General features: G+C 44.1%; 1 protein-coding gene across 1 annotated transcript in view; it reads right to left on the bottom strand.

The window, feature by feature from the left end:
* Positions 1-23,745, bottom strand: part of KANSL1L (KAT8 regulatory NSL complex subunit 1 like) — a 104,602-nt gene extending 80,857 nt beyond the window's left edge. The window contains exons 1-2 of the mRNA XM_056535268.1: positions 23,399-23,745; positions 7,900-8,936 (exon numbers count right to left, since the gene is read on the bottom strand). Of these exons, the coding sequence (XP_056391243.1) occupies positions 7,900-8,903 (1,004 nt within the window). The 5' untranslated portion in view covers positions 8,904-8,936; positions 23,399-23,745. The remainder of the gene's footprint in view (positions 1-7,899; positions 8,937-23,398) is intronic.
* Between the last annotated feature and the right edge of the window lie 578 nt (positions 23,746-24,323).

Here is a 24,323-nt window from a genome sequence, read left to right as displayed (position 1 = left end):
TACAAAGAAAATACTAAACAGACCACACCGAAGAACTCTGCTGCCTATGTCACACATATCCATCAGTCATTTGTAGCAGGGCTCTTCTGTATTTTCTGTTTTGTTGATATAATATGAAATGTCTTGTGTTGGAGATCTGGAGATAGCAAGGGAGGCTCAGAGGCTACAACCAGTAGTTTCGTGCAACAGGTGCACTTCTTCCGGCCTGAGGCTGGAAGAAGTGCACCTGTTGCACGAAACTACCGGTTGTAGCCTCTGAGCCCCCCGTGCTATCTCCAACACAAGACATTCCATATTATATCATATTGCTACGGTGAGTGCAGGATTTCATCTTTCGTTATTTCAGTATTTCTTGTTTATCATACTTTTTTCGTGCACCTCCATTTATTTGGATATATATTATGGATATGGACTTTATTGGGCTTATGTGATTGTGGTGCTGGTATTTTAGGCTTGTTTGAATCGTGCCTCCATTCAAATCTTTTTTTATTTTTTATTGCATTTTATGTTTTGTATTTGCTTTGTATTTGTGTTACACTTTCTAAGTTTTTCTGTGCCTCAGAAACACATAAAGAGTCATTGATCCAACATAGCCTACATGACACTAGTGCACGAGAGATCAATGTTTGACAGAAGGTGTTTGCGCAACAACATCAGACATTGGATAAAGTACACATATTTGGAAACGCTGTGAAATGAACAAAACATATATATTTCATGTGTGTGAATATATTGTTCCTGGAGAGTGTTTATTAAAGAAAAAAAGAATCAATTACAAAAAAAACATTACAGAATATCAAAAAATAAAACAGGTTGTGAGGTTTTCCCCGTTCAGTAAAAAACAGAAAACGTTGCGATTAACTGATTAAAATGTACATAAATTGCAAAAAGATGTTTCGGTCTGGTGAATAGAAGCAATATACTGTAATTTTCTGGTGCACCTGCACAGTCTTTTTATATGCCAAGGTTCTGGCAGCCGATAGCCACCGCATGAGGCAGCATATTGAATTGAGATCAATGAAAACTGTATGAATTCATCTTCAAGAATGCTTTTTTTTCTTTTCTTTTTTCCCCCACAAGTTATACATGGAATCCACTAGCAAGTACATTGAATTGCTTATCCCGAGTAACTGTTTACATCAGAAATGACCTGTAACCAAAACACATTAAAGAGGTACTCCGGTGAAAACCTTTTTTCTTTTAAATCAACTGGCACTGGAAAGTTAAACAGATTTATAAATTACTTCTATTAAAAAATCTTAATCCTTCCTGTACTTATTAGCTGCTGAATACTACAGAGGAAATTATTTTCTTTTTAGAATGCTCTCTGATGACATCACAAGCACAGTGCTCTCTGCTGACGTTATTATAATAATAAGTCTTTATTTATTTATTGTTGTCCTTAGTGGGATTTGAACCCAAGGCCCCAGCGCTGCAAGGCAGCAGTGCTAACCACTAAGCCACCATGCTGCCCTTAGCATACATCCGCTATGCACGGTTGCTAAAATAGACAGAGATGTCAGCAGAGAGCACTGTGCTCGTGATGTCATCAGTGTTCCAAAAAGAAAGGAATTTCCTCTGTAGCATTCAGCAGCTAATAAGTACTGGAAGGATTAAGATTTTTTAATAGAAGTAATTTACAAATATGTTTAACTTTCTGGCACCAGTTGATTTAAAAGAAAAAAGGTTTTCACCGGAGTACCCCTTTAACTTTTGTTCTGGCTTCCAAGCTGAAGTCTATCGGCATTTCACTGTAGATTAGGGGATAAGATGTCTGACCGCGGGGGGCGTGCTGCTGAGACACCCCCCCGGGTGCTGAATCTCCAGTTTCGGAAACCTCCGGGTGTCTGGGACTGGGGACGTGACATCACGCCACGCCCCCTCCATTCATGTCTATGGGAGGGGGCGTGATGGCCGTCTTCCATAGACATGAATGGAGGGGGCGTGGCGTGACGTCACGTCCCCAGTCCCGGAAACCCGGAGGTTTCAGAAACTGGAGATAGTGAAAATATTCTTTAAAAATCTGTAGGCAGCTTGTTATAGTATAGAGAAGATTGTGTATAGTTTTGTGGGTAAAAGTTCCAGGATAATTTGTCATTTACTCATGTTAAAGGGGTATTCCAGGATCTCTTTTTATTTAACTATGCTACAGGGGCTGTAAAGTTAGTGTAGTTTATAATATTGTGTCTGTACCTGTGTGTGACGGTTTTCTCACAATTCTTCTGTGATTAGCGCCCCAATATTTATTTTTAACAGCATACAAAATGACTCAGGTCTCTGGATTTCCCAGGTTGTAGTGCATTAAGACATGACATCACTAGTCAGGTGATCAGAAGAAGTCTGTCCTGCTTCAATGAGTGGAGCGACCGATGGGTGGGAGAGAGTTAATTTTGCATCAGCTGTAGGCACCCTGATTAGGAAACACTGGTGCATTGCATTCAAGGGATCACAGGTTTCAATGGGTGGGGTGGCTGATTTGTGGGAGGGAGGAAATTGACCTCATACTACAAACTATGGAATGTGTAGTTTAGAGAACGAAATTCAACAGGAAATACCCAGTTCTGGCAGGTACGTACTACTAAAATCACTTTATGGCGGATAACCCCTTTAATCTCAGCTCATCCAGGGCTAAGTTGTCAAGTGGGAGGTCCTACACAGTGATTGACAGCTCTCTACATGCACATTTATACAGATAGCTGTCCATCACTAAGTAGGACCGCCCAGGTGACTACTTAGCCAGAATGAACAGAGACTTACATGAATACAGTATTTATAAATAAATTATTATAAATTATTCCCACAAAACAATATATCAATCTGCTCAGCTCCTCCTGCTCTATAACATGTTGTCTGCATTGTCATGGTGACAGTTTCCCTTTAAGATGTATGGGATGGTAATTGGGTGTCATGTGCAGATGTGAACATTTGAAGAGTTTTTTATTTTCCATTTGCGATCAATGTATAGTGGCTGGTACTACCGCTGCTCACTAGATAAGGTACACCGCTGGTCAATTCAAACTCTTCTCCACTGTGACCTGCGGTATGGCCCACAATGATCGTATATTTATCACCAATCTAATGAATAGATAATGTTTTTTAGGGGAAAACCCTTTTAACAGGATGGCTCCTTACAATACCAACTGGGGGAAAACAATAGGGATTTCTTCACACTAAACCGCCATATAACTGACTGAGATGGCCCTAGAGAAACAAGTAAGTGTATGTAATAGTCATTTAGGCTGCTCACAATAGGTCAATTAAAAGAAACCACACGGTTGTATCGTGACTCCTTCCTGCAATGGCGCCCTATTTTAAGCATCTGGTATAGGTTGCTTTTATAGGGACTGAGCAGCAAGTGTATGGAATGACTCTTAAAGGTTACAGTCTTAAAAGGTCTGTCCTAGTGACACAATTCCTGTAATAGCAGTAAACTGGCACTGAATAAATAAAAGTAATTATGTACTGTGCACGTTCATTCCTTTTAATAAATCACTGATCCGCAATGTGATGCAGCTTCAGTTGTCTGGGGTTGTGAAGGTAATACTTCACCATTTAACAGAGCCGAAATATAAAATGGTATAACAGAGCTGTAGCTTTTTGCTTACCATCAAGCTGTATGATGACTTACTGTTTGCTGGGCAAGTTGTAGTTTTTATTGATACTATTTTGGGATACTGTTTTTCTTTATTTTTGCTTCAATTGGGAATAAAAACAATAATTCCACGGTTTTATACTGTATTTTTCGTCCTATAGGACGCACCGGCGTATAAGACGCACCCAATTTATAGGTGCAAAATCTAAAAAAATTAAGATTTTGAACCCAATAGTGGTCTTCAACCTGCGGACCTCCAGATGTTGCAAAACTACAACTCCCAGCATGCCCGGACAGGCGTTGGCTGTTCGGGCATGCTGGGAGTTGTAGTTTTGCAACATCTGGAGGTCCGCAGATTGAAGACCACTGCATAGGAGGTAATACTCACATGTCCCTGCCGCTCCGGACCCGTCACCGCTGCCCTGGATGTCGCTCCATCTCTGTCGCCATGTCCCCGTCGCTCCGGAACGTCTCTGCTGCCGGCCGGGTATCCTTGCTCTCCGTCGCCGCCATCACGTCATTATGCACCCCGACGCACGTACGTGATGACGAGGAAGGTGAGCGCCGGCCATACAGGGGATCCCTGAACAGAGAAGACACCGAGGAGGCAGGTAAGGTCCCTCCCGGTGTCCTGTAAGCACTAACCCGGCTATTCAGTCGGGCTGTTTGGGACCGCCGCGATTTCACCGCGGCGGTCCCAAACAGCCCGACTGAACAGCCGGGTTAGTGTCACTTTCCCTTCAGACGCGGCTGTCAGCTTTGATCGCCGCGGCTGAAGGGTTAATACAGGGCATCACCGTGATCGGGGATGTCCTGTATTAGCCGCGGGTCCCGACCGTTGATGGCCGCAGGGACCGCCGCGAGAGGGGTGTATTCGCCGTATAAGACGCACCGACTTTTTCCCCCCAGTTTTGGGGAACAAAAAGTTTTTTACAACAATCGATGCAAAAGATAAATAACTGTGCCATGACATCAATGTGCCATAATAGTAAAGTACTATGTAGTATAATGTACTATTATGGTGCAGAGTGGTTAAGAGTTGCTAATGCTTTAAAGGCTATGAAAACCTTTGAAATAGTTTTTAAAGGGAAACTGTCAACAGATTTTACCCTATATAACTGTTGGCAACACGTTTTAGAGGGTAAAAACATTTTCTCACCATATCCACATCTCCTGCATTGCATCCTTGAAAATGACTTGTAAATGCCAAAAATGTAACTCGCTGTATGGTAATGAGCCCCAAGTAGTCCCGGGGTGTGAGGCATCCTTAGGTAGTCATGGCAGGTCCTTGATGTATTCAAGCCTGCTCGAGTATGATTGACACCAAGGGCACTGGCAATGTCACCGCTTTTCTCCCAATGCTTACTGGAATCCTGTACAGGGCCAGAGGCAGTGCTATATTTGGGCAGCTTCTGGGCAGCACAAGATTTCAGTAAGCAGAAGGAGAAGAGCAGTGACGTTAGCAGTGCCCAGGTTGTCAACCACCCAGAAGTAGATAAGTAGGTTATATAAATAAAATGGACAAAAATGTGTGAAAACATGCTACCATACGTCTCACAGATTTAATTTTCAGACACATCTGATTAGATTTTTTAGCACAACAATTTCCTACACCTTTGGGCCATCTATTTCAACAATACATTCAAGGGAAGCATAATTGTGATGTGAATGCAAGATATTCAAGGCGGAGATTCCGTCTGTGTTGGGAGCTGCCAATATCCATTGGCTGTAGGACTGAACAGACCAATGCCATCACCATTGAAGTCCATGCTGTCTGCAAGGAATTCGTCCGAAAGAACAAGATCAAGTTAATTCATTCAAAAGCTAAGGAGATCAGAATTTCTACAATGTGAATGGGTCAACTGCAAACCTATTTCTTGAAAATTTTGCAGTGTGAAAGTGCTCTGGCTATCTCTCAAAGTAGAGGAAATCCATAAGAGAGCTGTGTGAGTTTCTGACTGCTCTCTCTGCAGAGATAGCAGCAAGAAGGGGCAAGAGGTTGTTCAAAGTGTGACAGGTTGGAAAAGCACACATGAAAAGCAGCTAACACAGGCTGTAGATAAGGAGGGAAGCACCCAAAAGGCAATTTGCACAGGACAATCTACAGTGGGGCAAAAGTCAGCCACCAATTGTGCAAGTTCTCCCACTTAAAAATATAAAAAGAAAAGAGAGAGGCCTGTAATTTTCATCATATGTATACCTCAACTATGAGAGACATAATGAGAAAAAAAAAATCCATAAAATCACATTGTCTGATTTGTAAAGAATTTAGTTGCACATTATGGTGGAAAGTAAGTATTTGGTTACCTACAAACAAGCAAGATTTCTGGCTCTCACAGACCTGTAACTTCTTCTTTAAGAGTCTCCTCTGTCCTCCACTCGTTACCTGTATTAATGGCCCCTGTTTGAACTTGTTATCAGTATAAAAGACACCTCTCCACTACCACAAACAGTCACACTCCAAACTCCACTATGGCCAAGACCAAAGAGCTGTCGAAGGACAGCAGAAACAAAAATGTAGACCTGCCCCAGGCTGGGAAGACTGAATCTGCAATAGGCAAGCAGCTTGGTGTGAAGAAATCAAATGTGGGAGCAATTATTAGAAAATGGAAGACATACAAGACCACTGATTATCTTCCTTGATCTGGGGCTCCATGCAAGATCTCACCCCGTGGTGTCAAAATTATCACAAGAACAGTGAGCAAAAATCCCAGAACCACACGGGGGACCTAGTGAATGAGCTGCAGAGAGTTGGGACCAAAGTAACAAAGGCTACCATCAGTAACACACTATGCCGCCAGTGACTCAAATCATGCAGTGCCAGATGTGTCCCCCTGCTTAAGGCAGCACATGTCTGGGCCCATCTGAAGTTTGCTAGAGAGCATTTGGATGATCCAGAAGAGGATTGGGAGAATGTCATATGGTCAAATGAAACCAAAGTAGAACTTTTTGGTAAAAACTCAACTCGTCGTGGTTGGAGAAGAAAGAATTCTGAATTGCATCCAAAGAACATCATATCTACTGTGAAGCATGGGGGTGGAAACATCATGCATTAGGGCTTTTCTTCTGCTAAGGGACCAGGACGACTGATCGTGTAAAGGAAAGAATAAAAGGGGCCATGTATCGTGAGATTTTGAGTGAAAACCTCCTTCCATCAGCAAAGGCATTGAAGATGAAACGTGGCTGGGTCTTTTGGCATGACAATGATCCCAAACACACCACCCGGGCAACAAAGGAGATGCTTCGTAAGAAGCATTTCAAGGTCCTGGAGTGGCCCAGCCAGTCTCCAGATCTCAACCCCATAGAAAACCTTTGGAGGGTGTTGAAAGACCCAAAACATCACTGCTCCAGAGGAGATCTGCATGGAGGAATGGGCCAAAATACCAGCAACAGTGTGTGAAAACCTTGTGAAAACTTACAGAAAACATATATATAGCAAATTATTGAGATGAACTTTTGTTTTTGACCAAATACTTATTTTCCACCATAATTTGCCAATAAATTCTTTAAACATCAGACAATGTGATTTTATGGATTTTTTTCTCATTATGTTTCTCATAGTTAAGGTATACCTATGAGGAAAATTACAGGCCTCTCTCATCTTTTTAAGTGGGAGGACTTGCACAATTGGCGGCTGACTAAATACTTTTTTGCCCCACTGTATGCACAATTGTAGAGAGAGAGAGAGCAGAGCTCCCAGGGCAAACTATAGACTCCTGACATACAAACCTCACATTCAGCGTGCATTACTAGGAGGACACATACACATAAGAACCTGAATCTAGGAGTAAGCTGCAAATTGAATATCAGGGATTCTTAAACTGAATTGCCGACTGAGATGTAACTCAGGAGTCTGGATCACAATCGGTTGAGCTTACAATGAAAAGACACGAAAAGCACAAAAAAAGACTCATAATTATTGTGAATATGACATATGCTTTACTGTAATGTAACTTTCATCATGTTTGCGTTGTTTTAGGGTATATTCACACTGCGGAATTCCCGAGTGGAATTCCGCACAGTGAACATTAGCATTAGTGTGAATGGGTCTTCCGCAAGACCAGTTCACACTGCGGAAATTCAGCGGCGGACAACTCCGCCGCTGAAATTGTTCCGCGCAAAGAAAGAAGATGTTCATTCTTTGTGCAGAACTCCGCGAGTACAGCATAGCCGTTAATTGTGACAGCGCAGTGCTGCGCGGTCCTACCGCGGCCGCCGGGCTGAAACTCTGCTCACTGAATTCCGCAAGCGGAGATTCAGCGACACATCCGTAGTATGAATTTACCCTTAAAGCTTCAAACACTTACCAGTTCTGAGTATTCTTAGGCTTTTCATCCCAGTCCTCATCAGAGCTGCTTTCAGTTACATCCGAATCCAATTCCTGTTGAATACAACCAAGAATCCTTTTTGCTGGCACAGAAAACTTTCTGATAGAAGCGGGAGGGACCTGGGTGGCCCCCTGTTTAAAGTCAATGTATGCACTTTTGGTCAGTCCTTCCACCACACCTGGATGTGTATGTTGCCCTGTACCTGACTGGCTATCAGAGCAGCTGTGTACATTGAGCTCTTCAGTCTTGTGTTTCACTAAGCCACTTATCTGTTGGCTACAATGATCCACAGTATATTTTGCCAAGAGCAACTGCAAACGCTTCTTGGCTCTTTGCGCATGACTAAGGAGTTCCTGTTGCTGATTCCGACATTTTTGATGCAACAACTTTGCCTCAGTTTCCTTATTGGTTATCTTTTGTAGTTTATCCTTCATAGGTGATATACACTTCAAGTCAGGTAGAGAGCAGTTACTAGGAAATACAAAAGCAACACTTTCCCCATCTATTCGTCCATTCAGTCTATGTACCCCTTCGTCTTCAGTCACAGATATATCCCATAGTTTGTTTACATCTGCTAGAACTTTGCTGACGGTACCTGGAAAAAGTTCTCTCTTCACTTTTTTTTCCATAAGTAATGGATGGGCCTCATGCTGTGCATGAAACCTCTGTCGATAGGAATCTTGCTCTGTCTTCAATGGAAAGCTACTATTATCCTCGACGTTCATATCAGAAGTGGTTGTCAATACAAACACTGTTTGGTAATGTGCTGAAGAAAGTGATTCATCTTGGTTCATGCTAGAGAAGTCTTCCTGGAGACATAGTGAAGGATCGCTATAGGCTACACTAGAGCTGCTGGCTTTGGAACTGGTCTTGGAATTATCCACACACACATTGAGATCTGTACTCAAGCACTTAATTCCAAGTGAAGGAGAGAAATGAACTCCAGGTTCTTGAGTCATTGTATCCGTAAGAGCCGGAGTCATCTTTCCTTGTGGACAGAGTATATTTTAGTGACTCTATGAAATAAAACAACAAGAACAACTTATGAGAAGATACCCCTATGGACAAATCAAATCTTCAGAACCTATCATTATCTTGCTCCGAATTAGTTTACCAGTGTATCCCACATACAGACATAGTTTAATATTAACAGGATGGTTAGATAAACATCACTGAAATGTTTCCTTCAAAATCACTGGGGTAACAAGAGTGTGACAACCGATCTGATAAAGTAAGGTCATGGATTTACTGGCGAAAGACGCAGTTATGGAACAGAAGATCATTGTTAAAGGGATTCTCCAGGATTAATAAATAACATTTGCACTAGATGCCCTAAAAGTCCCTAACCTATTCTAACTTGGTCACGAACTCATCAGCTGTAACTATATGGTCAGTGCAGAATCCATGCATGCAGAGTCTGATAGATTAAAGGGGTACTCTGCCCCTAGACATCTTATCCCCTATCCAAAGCATAGGGGATAAGATATCTGATCGTAGGGGTACTGCCACTGGGGACCCCATGATTTCGGCTGCGGCACCCCAGACATCTGGTGCACGGAGCGAACTTCACTCCGTGCCGGATGACTGGCGATAAGTGGCGAAGGCTCATAACGTCACAGACACGCCCCCTCAATGCAAGTCTATGGGAGGGGACGTGATAGCCGGGTGTGGTCGTGAGGTCACGAGCCTCTGGCACTGCACCCGCCACTCTAAACGAACGCCGGATGCAGCAAAAATATCCTTAGGATAGGGGATAAGATGTCTAGGGGTGGAGTACCCCTTAAAGTCCATACAACTACAAACTATGGGCATTTTGGACATAGAACTAAATTACTCCTTACAATCCCAAAAATATTTTATTACCTTTTGTTGTTATGCCACATGATATAAACAGGTATGTAGGTAAATTTGTTCTTTTTGCTTCTGCTCTTGCCCACCTAGTGCTAAATGCAGTCTATAGGATTAGGGGTTACCCTAACCCTTATACCTAACCCTAATGTCTAAACTCTAACCCCATATACTGCAAACCCTAAGTATGTTCAGCACTAGGTGGGCAATGGCTTTGCTATCAATTGCTTCTGCCTGCAAGTAATGTCATTTTTCAAGAACAGAGAGGAGATGGGGGTGTGCATGCACCTGCGTAGTAACTCTCTTGTTGGAGGAAGAGCAGAGACTGCATCACCAGAAGTGATGTGGTTGAGGTTTCTGATTGGTCAAGTAAGGCTGCTTTCACACTATAAAATTCATCCGTTTTAAAGATCTGTTTGATGTTCCGTTATGAAAACCCTGAAAATCGGCCATTAATCGTCCGTTAGAAAATCCCATTATAGTCTATGGGATTTTTACATTATCCGTTTTAACCCGTTATAGCCCGTTATTAATAACGAACGTTATTATGTGACGGAAGATTGTAACGGGAGAAATAGTTCATGCACTATTTCTTCCGTTCATTCTCCCGTCACAAAATAACGTCCGTTATTAATAACGGGCTATAACGGATTAAAACGGATAATGTAAAAATCCCATAGAATATAATGGGATTTTCAAATGGACGTTTAATGGGCGATTTTCAGGGTTTTCATAACGGAACATCAAACGGATCTTTAAAACGGATGAATTTTATAGTGTGAAAGCAGCCTAATATGACACAACACCGAAATAGAATGAAGACGATGGTACAAGAAATACTTGCAATGCTATTTACATCAGGTAACTTACTGTCATGGGATAAAACATTTTGTTGCAGTGCTTCTTAAAAGGCATGAGGAATCTGAAAAATATGTCTGTTTTCTCCCAGAAACAGTGCCTGGTATTGCAACTGAGCTTCTCTTAAAGGGGTACTCCGATGGAAAACTATTTTTTTTTTCATATCAACAGGTGCCAGAAAGTTAAACAGATTTGTAAATTACTTCTATTTAAAATCTTAATCCTTCCAGTACTTATCAGCTGCCGTATGCTCCACAGGAAGTTCTTTTATTTTTGAATTTCCTTTCTGTCTGACCACAATGCTCTCTGACACCTCTGTCCATGTCAGGAACTGTGGGGATTTGCTCCTACTCTGGAAAGTTTCTGACATGGACAGAGGTGCCAGCAGAGAGCACTGTGGTCAGACAGAAAAGAGCAACTCAACTTCCTCTGTATTATACAGCAGCTGATAAGTACTAGAAGTATTAAGATTTTTTTATAGAAGTAATTTACAAATCTATTTAACTTTCTGGCACCAGTTGATTTGAAAAAAATAGTTTTTCATCGCAGTACCCCTTTAAGTGAATGTTGTTCAGCCTCAATACCACACACGGTCTGTTGATTTGGTGGATGAAAGGACCTTCTAATTGTCCCTCAACAGCATACAGACATTGGGCACATTGGGTTTCTTGTGTTAGAAGTGTATGCACCCTCCACCTATCAAAAACCAGACAAACAAAAGAGAACATCCCAGCTAGCTTATTTATTGAGTACTTGAGAGAGAGTGAGAGAGCAATCTTCTGAATGGGTAAATGATATTTAATGTGTATAGCTACCCTAAATGTAAACTTCAGCCCACACCAAATATAAAAATGGAGAATGCCTTAACTAACACTATTACCGTATTTTTCGCCGTATAAGACGCACTTTTTCTTCCCCAAAACTGGAGGGAAAAAGTCGGTGCGTCTTATACGGCGAATACACCCCTTTCGCGGTGGTCTGGGACCCGCGGCTAATGGCCGGGACCCGCGGCTAATACAGGACATCACCGATCGCGGTGATGCCCTGTATTAACCCTTCAGACGCGGCGATCAAAGCTGACCGCCGCGTCTGAAGGGAAAGTGACACTAACCCGGCTGTTCAGTCGGGCTGTTCGGGACCGCCGCGATTTCACCGCAGCGGTCCCGAACAGCCCGACTGAATAGCCGGGTTAGTGCTTACAGGACACCGGAAGGGACATTACCTGCCTCCTCGGTGTCTTCTCCGTTCAGGGATCCCCTGTATGGCCGGCGCTCTCCTTCCTCGTCATCACGTCGTCGCGTACGTGCGTCGGCGTGCGTAACGACGTGATGACGGCGACGGAGAACAAGGATACCCGGCCGGCAGCAGAGACGTTCCGGAGCGACGGGGACACGGCGACAGCGATGGAGCGACATCCAGGGCAGCGGGTCCGGAGCGGCGGGGACACGTGAGTATTACCTCCTATGCAGTGGTCTTCAATCTGCGGACCTCCCGATGTTGCAAAACTACAACTCCCAGCATGCCCGGACAGCCAACGGCTGTCCAGGCATGCTGGGAATTGTAATTTTGCAACATCTGGAGGTCCGCAGGTTGAAGACCACTATTGGGTTCAAAATCTTAATTTTTTTAGATTTTGCACCTATAAATTGGGTGCGTTTTATACGCCGGTGCATCCTATAGGGCAAAAAATACGGTAATACCAGAGGTGTTATATATAGGACCCCACTCTCAAAATGTAACCCAAAAACATTCAATTTAAAAAAGTATTAAATAGGTTAAATGGAAATGCAAATGGAACTGTAATGTGCAAAGACTCCATATGACAGAACATGATATCACAATGGGTATACAGACCCATGGGGACTCCATATGTTACTATATGAGCGTCCCCTCCCATAAAATTGTTTTAAGGGGCGGGGCGTGATGTCACAGGGGCGGAGCCGTGCATCATCACCCTGTCATCACGCACAGAGCCAGTTTGCTCTGTAGTGAAGATGTCGGGGTGCCGCTGCAATGATTGTGGGGATCCCCAGCAGCAGGACCCCCGCGATCAGACATCTTATAAGGGGATAAGATGTCTGGGGCAGAGTACCCCTTTAAGAGTTGCATACACCATTGGTTAGCTGTTACCTTTCCTGGAGCTGATGATGGCTGTTAAATTTATAAAACTACATTTTTATTTTTCAGCCAAGTGTCAAGGAGTCAGGGCCAAGATCCTTAAGTGCCACAGCCTGTCATGCTTTTCTCCTGTCCTCACCTCCCAGCCCCTCCTTGATTGACATTCATAGATCTGTTTATCAGTAAAGTAATAGCTTGAAGGTGAGGGTGGGCGAGGAGGCATGCCAGGCTATGGCACTTGAGCAGCTTGGCTCCGCCTCCTTTACACTTGTCTGGCTGATGTCTGCACTTTAACTAGACCATTCCAAGGCATTTCATTTTTTCCCCATAAAACCACTGCAGTATTGCTTTAGCTGCATGTTTTGGGCCATTGCCTGCTAGAAACTGAAGAAGGTTTTCTCAAGAATTGGCCTTTTATCTTTTATTCAATTCTAACCGGTTTTACTGTCCCTGCCAATAAAAATCATCTCCACAGCATGATGTTGCAGTCACTATGCTTTATTGAGGGAATGGTGTTCTTGGGGTTGAGGAAACTTTTGGGTTTGCACCAAACATACTGTTTCCATTAAGCCGAAAAATTTCATTTTTAGTCTTATCTGACCACAGAAGTTTCTTCCATTTCTATGGAAGTCCTATGTGGGGTTATCCAGGAATAGAAAAACAGAGCTAATTTCTTTCAAAAACAGCTCCAAGTTGTGTGTGGTATTACAACTTAAAAGGAGGAGAGAGACCGGTATATGGAGGGTCAAAATATCCAATAAATTCCTATAGATCATCCAAAGATGAACCAAAAAATACCCATTCTTCCCATATACCCTAAGGACGTGAGTTAAAAGTGCAATCTTTATTGTATTGTACGCACACAATTTATATATTAAAATACTAGGAGCCACTGTAATCCACTTTCCTAATAAATGTGAAATGACCAACTGGTTCAGTATTGGATGTTGATTACACCAGATAAAGGTGCCTGCAGAACACCACTAAACTGGATACTTGGACAGATGGCTGCCTATATTAAAATCTTTCACACTGCCCCCCTCGACATGTTTCGCTGGACCACCAGCTTTATCAAGAGGTGCCCGCTTACCTCTTGATAAAGCTGGTGGTCCAGCGAAACATGTCGAGGGAGGCAGTGTGAAAGATTTTAATATAGGCAGCCATCTGTCCAAGTATCCAGTTTAGTGGTGTTCTGCAGGCACCTTTATCTGGTGTAATCAACATCCAATACTGAACCAGTTGGTCATTTGACATTTATTAGGAAAGTGGATTACAGTGGCTCCTAGTATTTTAATATATAAATTGTGTGCGTACAATACAATAAAGATTGCACTTTTAACTCACGTCCTTAGGGTATATGGGAAGAATGGGTATTTTTTGGTTCATCTTTGGATGATCTATAGGAATTTATTGGTATTACAACTTGGCTCCATTAACTTCAATAGAACTGAGCTGCAGAACCACACCAAACCCGGAGACAGACAGGAAGTGGTTTTTGAAAGACAATAGCACCGTTTTTCTATTCCTTGATAACCCCTTTAACTCTAAAAATGTTTTTCTTACAAGGTACAGAGCTGCAGACCCCAGCAGTTAGAACATAGGTAGATGTACCAGACTTGTTTTTGCTTACTGTGATAGCTGTTTGTCAATTTATAACACAGTTATTTTCTTATTCAGCTTAACAGTCATGGGGTGGTGTCGGGCTGCAGCAGCACTACTCCTCTCCACCTTGCCCCACACGATCAATGTACAGGGCTCAGCTCCCAGCATGGAGCCTTGTACACCAATAAGGATAAGCTGTATGGGGAGAAGGCATGCCGCTATGGTTCCATAGCACATACAGAGATGACATTTTCTTTGCAGTTGTTCTATATTCTCTCAATTTTCTTATAATGAATTGATTGATTCTCTGTTGTATGTTTAAAGTATGAGTTATTTTTATCCCCAGCACTAAGCTATACTTCCCCACCACACGGTCTCTGACCTGGTTGAAAGCTCCTTGCACTTCGGGCTGCTTGCTTAAGGCTCAAACACATTGCTGTCTGGGCTCTGTTCTGTTGTCCCCATTAGTGAGATCCAATGTTGACTTTTTACTAATGGATTTAAAAGGACCCTATTGATGTCAATGGGATTGTTTTATAATCTTTAGCATCCGTTTGCACCTGTTATGTTTCTATTCCAAAAGAAAGACGGTGCATGTACTATTTTTTTTCCTGTCAATCATAACAGAAGAGAAACGGATATAATAAATGTAACATTGAGGTCTATGGATGACTGATGCACATTTATGTCATCCATTTGCATCTGTTATTTTCTATGACCGTTGTAATCCATTATTACATCAGGGTAGAGCTGGGCGGTATTTTTGTAACTTATGGCGGTTCCACAGTATATAACGGTACTTCTTTCACCCCCCCCTCAAATCATGTTACCCTCCAGCGCTGTTCTGCTCCCCCCCACCAAATCATGTTACCTGCCAGCGCTGTTCTGCTCCCCCCCCCCAATTAATTATCAGCCCCGTGGGGTACAACTCACGCTGGAACTCTCTACTGTACGCCAGTGGTCTCCAACCTGCGGACCTCCATATATTGCAAAACTACAACTCCCAGCATGCCCAGACAGCCGTTGGAGAGGTTGGAGACCTCTGCTGTACACTGTATCCCTATGCCCGGGCTACAAAAGATAAAGAAAATAAACTTTAACTTATCTACGTCGGCCTCCCGCTGTTCCTTGGAACTGGTACGTCGGGCAGCCGTCAGCCTATCACCGCCTGGAGCGATGTCCCGCCCCGGCCAGTGATAGGCTGAGCCCACTGTCACGTAAGAAGCCGGCCAGAGCTCCTTACATGACAGTGGGCTCAGCCTATCACAGGCCGGGGCGGGACATCGCAGCGGACGGTGATAGGCTGACGGCTGTCCGACGTTCCCGTCCCCAGCGTAAGGCCAATGTAGGTAAGTTAAAGTTTATTTTCTTTATCTTTTGCAGCCCAGGCATAGGGATACAGCGTACAGCAGTGGTCTCCAACCTGCGGACCTCCAGCTGTTGCAAAACTACAACTCCCAGCATGCCGGGACAGCCGTTGGCTGTCCGGGCATGCTGGGAGTTGTAGTTTTGCAACATCTGGAGGTCCGCAGGTTGGAGACCACTGGCGTACAGTATAGAGTTCCAGCGCAGGCGGCCCCCAACACAGAGGAGGGCAGTGCTTGCAGGTGACATATGTGAGTAGTACCCCGCTGGGCTGATGATTAATTGGGGGGAGCAGAACAGCGCAGGAGGGTAACATGATTTGGTGGGGGGGGGAGCAGAACAGCGATGGCGGGTAACATGATTTGGTGGGGGGGGGGGAGCAGAATAGCACTGGCGGGTAACATGATTTGGTGGCGGGGGGGGGGAGCAGAATAGTCCTGGCGGGTCACATATGATTAGTTCCCCGATGTGGGGTCAGCACTGCGCTGGATTGATAATTCATTCCCAAGGGGGAGGGGCCCAACCGGTATTGCGGTATGGGAAAAATTCATATCATGCAGCGCAAACATTTCGGTATTCGGTATGAACCGGTATACCGCCCAGCCCTACATCTGAGCATGCTCAGAAAAAGATCTGAACCAGGAAATCACATTGCATGCAGGGGAGGAGTCTTTCCAAACACATTGTGCAGCCAGTATCTTTGAATAGCACTGAAATTCTGGCATCTGCAGCGGTGCATCAGCCCATTAGTGGACCCAAACATCATTTTAAAAAGGTGAGTGCAAGGATGGATGAGATTTAGCAGCAGGACCCAGCGAAGTAGCAGTGGCAGTGATGTCAGGGTGCTCCTGAAGTGCCACCCACGCATCAAGCCTGCAGCCTGAACAAGGAAGATCACGGGCCAACAGGACTACAGAACGGGGACAGGTAAGTATGGTTATCATCAGTGTCACCCACACTACACACCTGTATCAACCGGTTCATACGGGTGAAACTGATGACAATTTCCCTTTAACCTGTTAAGGACATAGGACGTTCTCTAACGTCCCCACTACCTGGGCTTTAATGCCCAAGGACGTTAGAGAACGTACTGTTGTATTTCCGATGTCTGCCGCGCGCCGGGCAGAGATCGGAACTGGATGCCTGCTGAAATCCTTCAGCAGGCATCCAGGGCAAACGCCGAGGGGGGCCATGTAGGCCAAGGGAAATCGCAAGGGAAATCGCCCTTGCGATCTGCGGCGATACCGGGCTGATCGGGTCTCTGGGACCCGACCGCCCGGTAATTTCGCATGATCCCGGCTGTCACAGACAGCCAGGACCATGCTGGAGCCTAGGAGCGAGGTGGCAAGCCGGCCACCTCCTCCGATCCCCTGCGATCCGTCGGTTAGTTAACCGACCAATCACAGGAGGGGGGACGGTTACTTCCTCCTGTCCTGCCCGGCCCCTGAAAGTCCGGAGAGGACGGGAGGAAGACCGGAGGACGCGGCGGGGGACGGGGGAGTGCTGGGGACCGGCCCCGGTACTTACCTCGTCCCTGAAGACCCGGATCCCGGCGAGGAAGATAGCGGCGGCGGCGACAGGTGAGTAGATCTTCAGCCGTGGTCGGGCCCTTTACAGCAATGCACGTCGCCGTAAAGCGACATGCATTGCTGTAATGGGACCCTGTATACTACAACTCCCAGCATGCCCAGACAGCCCTTGGCGTCTGGGCATGCTGGGAGTTGCAGTTTTGCAACATCTGGAGGTCCACAGTTTGGAGACCACTGTGCCCTTCCAGATGTTGCAAAACTACATATCCTCAGCATGCCCTTACTGTCCAGGCATGCTGGGAGTTGTAGTTCTGTAACATCTGGCCCTTCAGATGTTGCAGAACTACAACTCCCAGCATGCCTGGACAGTTTTGGCATACTGGGAGTTGTAGTTTTGCAACATCTGGAAGGGCACAGATTGGGAACCACTGTATTAGTGGTCTGCAAACTAGTCCTCCAGATGTTGCAAAACTACAACTCCCAGCATGCTGGGAGTTGTAGTTCGGCAACATCTGGCTCTAAAGATGTTGCCGAACTACTACACCCAGCATGCCTGAGAATGCTGGGAGTTGTGGTTTTGCAACAACAGGAGGCACACTGGTTGGGAAACATTGTCTGTTTCCTAACTCAGTGTTTCCCAACCGTGTCCCTCCAGCTGTTGCAAAACTATAACTACCAGCATGCACTGATAAACTCTGCATGCTGGGAGTTGTAGTTTTGTAACAGCTGGAGGTCCCCTCCCCCCTGTGAATGTACAGGGTACATTCACATGGGCAGGGGGCTTACAGTGAGTATCAGGCTGCAAGTTTGCGATGCAGCAAATTTTGTGCGGCAGCTCAAACTCGCAGCAGGAACTCGCTGTAATCCCCCGTCCGTGTGACTGTACCCTAAAAACACTACACTAACACAAAATAAAATAAAAAGTAAAAAAAACACTACATATACACATACCCCTACACAGCCCCCTCCCCAATAAAAATGAAAAACGTCCGGTATGCCACTGTTTCCAAAATGGAGCCTCCAGCTGTTGCAAAACAACAACTCCCAGTATTGCCGGACAGCCGTTGACTGTCCAAGCATGCTGGGAGTTTTGCAACAGCTGGAGGCACCCTGTTTGGGAATCACTGGCGTAGAATACCCCTATGTCCACCCCTATGCAAATCCCTAATTCAGGCCTCAAATGCGCATGGCGCTCTCACTTTGGAGCCCTGTCGTATTTCAAGGCAACAGTTTAGGGCCACATATGGGGTATCGCCGTACTCGGGAGAAATTGTGTTACAAATTTTGGGGGGCTTTTTCTCCTTTAACCCCTTATGAAAAGGTGAAGTTGGGGTCTACAACATCATGTTAGTGTAAAAAAATTAATTTTTTACACTAACACGCTGGTGTTGCCCTATACATTTTGACAAGAGGTAAAAGGGAAAAACGCCCCCCAAAATTTGTAATGCAATTTCTCCCGACTACGGAGATACCCCATAAGTGGGCGCAAAGTGCTCTGGGGGCGCACAACAAGGCCCAGAAGGGAGAGTGCACCATGTACATTTCAGGTGATTTGCACAGGGGTGGCTGATTGTTACAGCGGTTTTGACAAACGCAAAAAAAAAAAAAAAAAACACATGTGACCCCATTTCGGAAACTACACCCCTCACGGAATGTAATGAGGGGTGCAGTGAGAATTTACACTCCACTGGTGTCTGACAGATCTTTGGAACAGTGGGCTGTGCAAATAAAAAAATTTTGTACAGCCCACTGTTCCAAAGTTCTGACAGACACCAGTGGGGGGTAAATGCTCACTGTACCCCTTGTTACCTTCCTCAAGGGGTCTAGTTTCCAAAATGGTATGCAGTGTTGGGGTTATTTTGCTGTCCTGGCACCATAGGGGCTTCCTAAATGCGACATGCCCCCCGAGCAAAATTTGCTCTCCAAAAGCCAAATATGACTCCTTCTCTTCTGAGCATTGTAGTTTGCCCGTAGTGCACTTCAGGTCCACTTATGGCATACCTTCATACTCAGAAGAGATGGGGTTACAAATTTTGGGGGGTATTTTCTGCTATTAACCCTTGCAAAAATGTGAAATTTGGGGGGAAACACACATTTTAGTGAAAAAATATATATTTTTTTTTACATATGCAAAAGTCGTGAAACCCCTGTGGGGTATTAAGGCTCACTTTATTCCTTGTTACGTTCCTCAAGGGGTCTAGTTTCCAAAATTGTATGCCATGTGAGGGTTTTTTGCTGTTGTGGCACCATAGGGGCTTCCTAAATGCGACATGCCCGCTGACTAAAATTTGCTCTCCAAAAGCCAAATATGACTCCTTCTCTTCTGAGCATTGTAGTTCGCCCGTAGTGCACTTCAGGTCCACTTATGGGGTACCTTCATACTCAGAAGAGATGGGGTTACAAATTTTGGGGGGTATTTTCTGCTATTAACCCTTGCAAAAATGTGAAATTTGGGGGGAAACACATTTTAGTGAAAAAATATATATATTTTTTTACATATGCAAAAGTCGTGAAACACCTGTGGGGTATTAAGGTTCACTTTACCCCTTGTGACGTTCCCCAAGGGGTCTAGTTTCCAAAATGGTATGCCATGTGGGGATTTTTTGCTGTTCTGGTACCATAGGGGCTTCCTAAATGCAACATGCCCCCCAAAAACCAATTCAGAAAAACATACTCTCCAAAATCGCCTTGTCGCTCCTTCGATTCTGAGCCCTCTACTGCGCCCGCCGAACACTTTTCATGGACATATGAGGTATGTCCTTACTCGAGAGAAATTGGGCTACAAATATAAGTATAAATTTTCTCCTTTTACCCCTTGTAAAAATTCAAAAATTGGGTCTACAAGAACATGCGAGTGTAAAAAATGAAGATGGTGAATTTTCTCCTTCACTTTGCTGCTATTCCTGTGAAACACCTAAAGGGTTAAAACGCTGACTGAATGTCATTTTGAATACTTTGGGGGGGGTGCAGTTTTTATAATGGGGTCATTTGTGGGGTATTTCTAATATGAAGACCCTGCAAATCCACTTCAAACCTGAACTGGTCCCTGAAAAATAGTGAGTTTGAAAATTTTGTGAAAAATTGGAAAATTGCTGCTTAACTTTGAAGCCCTCTGGTGTCTTCCAAAAGTAAAAACACATCAATTTTATGATGCAAACATAAAGTAGACATATTGTATATGTGAATAAATTTTTTTTTTATTTGGAATATCCATTTTCCTTACAAGCAGAGAGCTTCAAAGTTAGAAAAATGCAAAATTTTCAATTTTTTCAGCAAATTTTGGAATTTTTCACTAAGAAACGATGCAAGTATCGACAAAATTTTACCAATAACATAAAGTAGAATATGTCACGAAAAAACTATCTTGGAATCAGAATAATAGGTAAAAGCATTCCAGAGTTATTAATGTTTAAAATGACAGTGGTCAGATGTTCAAAAAACGCCCCGGTCCTAAGGTGTAAAATGGCCTGGTCCTTAAGGGGTTAAAGGTTTGTCTTGTGACCACCAGCTAAGTGAAAATCACACTTTGCGGAGCAGAGAATCTAGCCTGTGGTCAGAACACAACCAGAAAAAACAGAAAAACTGTAAATGGATGCAAAAATAAAATAACAGACAACTTACATCCGTTTACTTCAGTTTCTTTATACTTTTAATGTTTGCTCCTTGAATCAACATTAATGGTACCAGAATGGGACAGAAGAAGCCTAAGCTAAATTCATAATGACATCATGTGACAGATCATGTGAGACTGTGACTACATATTCTGACCCCTATAACTTTTTCACTTTTCCGCGTACGGGGCAGTATGAGGGCTCATTTTTTGTGCCGTTATCTGAAGTTTTTAGCGGTACCATTTTTGTATTGATCAGACTTTTTGATCGCTTTTTATTCATTTTTTCATTATATAAAAAGTGACCAAAAATACGCTATTTGGACTCTGGAATTTTTTTTTCGCGTACGCCATTAAGCGTGCAGTTTAATTAACTATATACTTCTTATAATTCGGATATTTCCGCACACGGCTATACCACATATGTTTATTTACACTGGTTTTGTTTGTTTTCTTTAATGGGAAAAGGGGGGTGATTCAAACTTTTATTAGGGAAGGGGTTAAATGATCTTTATTCACTTTTTTTTTTTTTTTTTTTGCAATGTTATAGCTCCCATAATTTTTTGGCACACAATGCAGGTTTTTCTTCTGTCCTTGAACCATATAGTTTCACCAGGCTGCATTAGAGTTATATAGAGCATGCATTTAGGTAGGAAGTTATGCAAACGTAAAATTGTTTGTGTAGACCTCATGACAGGGGAGGGGGGAGGAGAGGAGTTCATTATACTCCAGGGGAAACTCCCCCAGCCTCTCAGAGAAATGCAGAAGGACTGATCATAGTAATATGTAGATCAAAAGATATTTTACATATTAAAGGGGTACTCCGTCCCTAGACATCTCATCCCCTATCCAAAGGATAGGGGATAAGATGTCAGAATGCGGGGGTCCGCCGCTGGTATCCCCCGCGATCTCTCCTGCAGCACCACAGTCATCCGGTGCATGAAGCGAACTTCGCTCCGTGCCTGATGACTAGCAATGTGTAATGGCCACGCCCCCTCCCATGGACTTGCATTGAGGGGGCATGGCTGCGACATCACGAAGGGCATGGCAGTAACATCCCGAGCCTCCGGTGTGGCAGCCGGGTGCTGCAGGGAGATTGCGGAGGTCCCAGCGGTGTGACTCCTGCAATCAGACATCTTACTCCCTATTGTTAGGATAGGGCATAAGATGTCCAGGGGCAGAGTACCCCTTTAACACATGCATATAATTATGCATGCAGGTCTTATGGCACATTACTACACTGATTTAAGCATTTTGTTTACATTTTCTTAATAATGACAGTAACGCTTTAATACTGTCAGACTCACTGCACAACAAGATCATAAGGGACAGCCAAACAAAGGGGACCCCCTAATCCATCCAGCTAGGTGAGGCAGTAGAAATGCCAATGGTGGGAGTAGCTCTTTATTGGGGTCTCTTCTGGTGTCAATGATTCAGTTACTTTGCTTCTGCTGGCAGTGCTGTTCATAGTCCAGTTTATGTCTGACATGAAACATAAATATTTATATTACAATATTATGATATCAAATATTGTTTTTTTTTGTAAAATGTTACAATAATTGTAAAGAAAGGCAAGCAATCAGGGTTTTTATTCATTTAATGTAGTATTTATTTGGAGCAAACCTTTTAACTCTATACATCTTCTGATGCTTTGCCTTATTTAGACACCCATAACTTTTTATTTTTAAGTGTGTTGTATAGGGGCTTGCTTGAATATATTAAGGGTCTATTCACACGTACAGTATTCTGCGCAGATTTGATGCGCAAATTTTCAAGCAGTGTTCAGTCATATTGAAATCTGCAGCAGAAAATCCTGAGCATCAAATCTGTGCAGAATACTGTACGTGTGAATAGACACTAAAAGTACAAAACCTAAGGTTTATTAGCATCTGTCTCAGCAATATAGGACGGTGCACCCGGTGACCAAGAGGTGTATGCGCATGACCCATTATCATAGATTTCAGGGGCCAGTCCCAGCATAAAAACAGCTCAATAAGTTACAGGTCAGCTGTGAATTTGTATACAGACCACTAGCTGCAGGCACTGTACTAGGTCTCTGTGTGGTACCATACACCTCTCTGTACCCATGATGGGTCACTGATGGGCGAGGGTCTAAGCGAAACATGTAGTCAGCTCTAGAGGGTCTAGGTTGGGCTCACAGCTGTCTCTTGTCCAAGGACAATTACTCTTATCTCCCTGCTACATAACTAGTTTTTAACATCACTGTTTATTTTTATAATTTATTAAAATCCCAAACTTGCTTTTGGAGGGTTTAACTGGCTTTTATAAGGGGTGCGATGTTCCTCTCCCATGCGGAACGTAAGTCACGTGACAGCGGAACATATGGCTCACGTATTTCGCTACATCGCGGTTCAAGGCTACGATCCTATGCCAAGCCCCGCCCCAGCGTAACAATTTTTCCGCCAGATAACTCCGCACCTTCGTCGTTCAGAGAATCTCTCGCTCGATCGGCGCGTAAATACCCCCTCCCCCCCCACTGGTTAGCGATGGCGAAAGTATGTGAGTGGGAGTATGAGTGCCCCCTTACCTCCTCTGTGGCTATAGTGCGCGGTGATCGTCGGATTGGCAGCCGGTGCCCTGCTGGCGGCTCGGTCCGTGCCCACACCACCTTCTAGTATCACCAGCTTCTTCTACTCACAGAAGAGCTTGCCCAACTGCCGCCCCGGGCTTGCAAGTAAAGTAATACGAGCTACACAAGCGACTCAGCCAATCAACTGCCGAGCGACGAGATCTCTGACCAATGAGGAGATACTATGCAAATCAGTTAGCAGAAACGTCAGCGGAGATCCAATGGAAGGAGGCGAAGATCGCCGTTCGTCCTATGGGAGCGGAGATGGGCGTGTTTTCGTGACGGGTTAATCAGTCTGTGGAGCGGCTTGGGCGGGCTGAGTGACTGAGAGGGAGAAGGTGGTGCGGGCGGGCGGGCGCGGATGTAAATATTATGAATGAGACATGTGGCGCTTACACAACACCGCACCGCCGACCTGTCACACAGTGCATGTCTGTACACACGAGCTGAGGGGAATAATCATCATGGTGGGAATAGAGCGACAAAAACGTCACTTCAGGAATCATCCCTTATTATCAATCCCACAATATCATTCATGTGTCACAGAGAAAAATATAATCAAGTGGTGTGGAGTGAGTAATGAAAAATGTGGTGATAATTCCAATAAAATAATAATAATAATATTTAACCCCTTAAGGCTGTTTCCACTTTTTTTTCTGCCAGTTTTTGGATATCTGCCACTGCAGTTTTTGAGCCAAAGTCAGAAGTGGATCCATTAGGAAGGAGAAGTGTAAGTCCTTCCTTTATATTTACCATTCCTTTTGAATACACTTCTGACTTTGGCTCAAAAGCTGCAGTGACAGTTTTCCAAAAACTGCCAGAGAAAAAACCAAGAGGAAACTTAGCCTAATCTAGCCTAATCTAATCTGAATTCAGCGAGCGG

This window comes from Hyla sarda, chromosome 8 (genome assembly GCF_029499605.1).
Source record: "Hyla sarda isolate aHylSar1 chromosome 8, aHylSar1.hap1, whole genome shotgun sequence".
Classification (NCBI taxonomy): domain Eukaryota; kingdom Metazoa; phylum Chordata; class Amphibia; order Anura; family Hylidae; genus Hyla; species Hyla sarda.
This window is presented reverse-complemented; position numbering and strand designations above follow the sequence as displayed.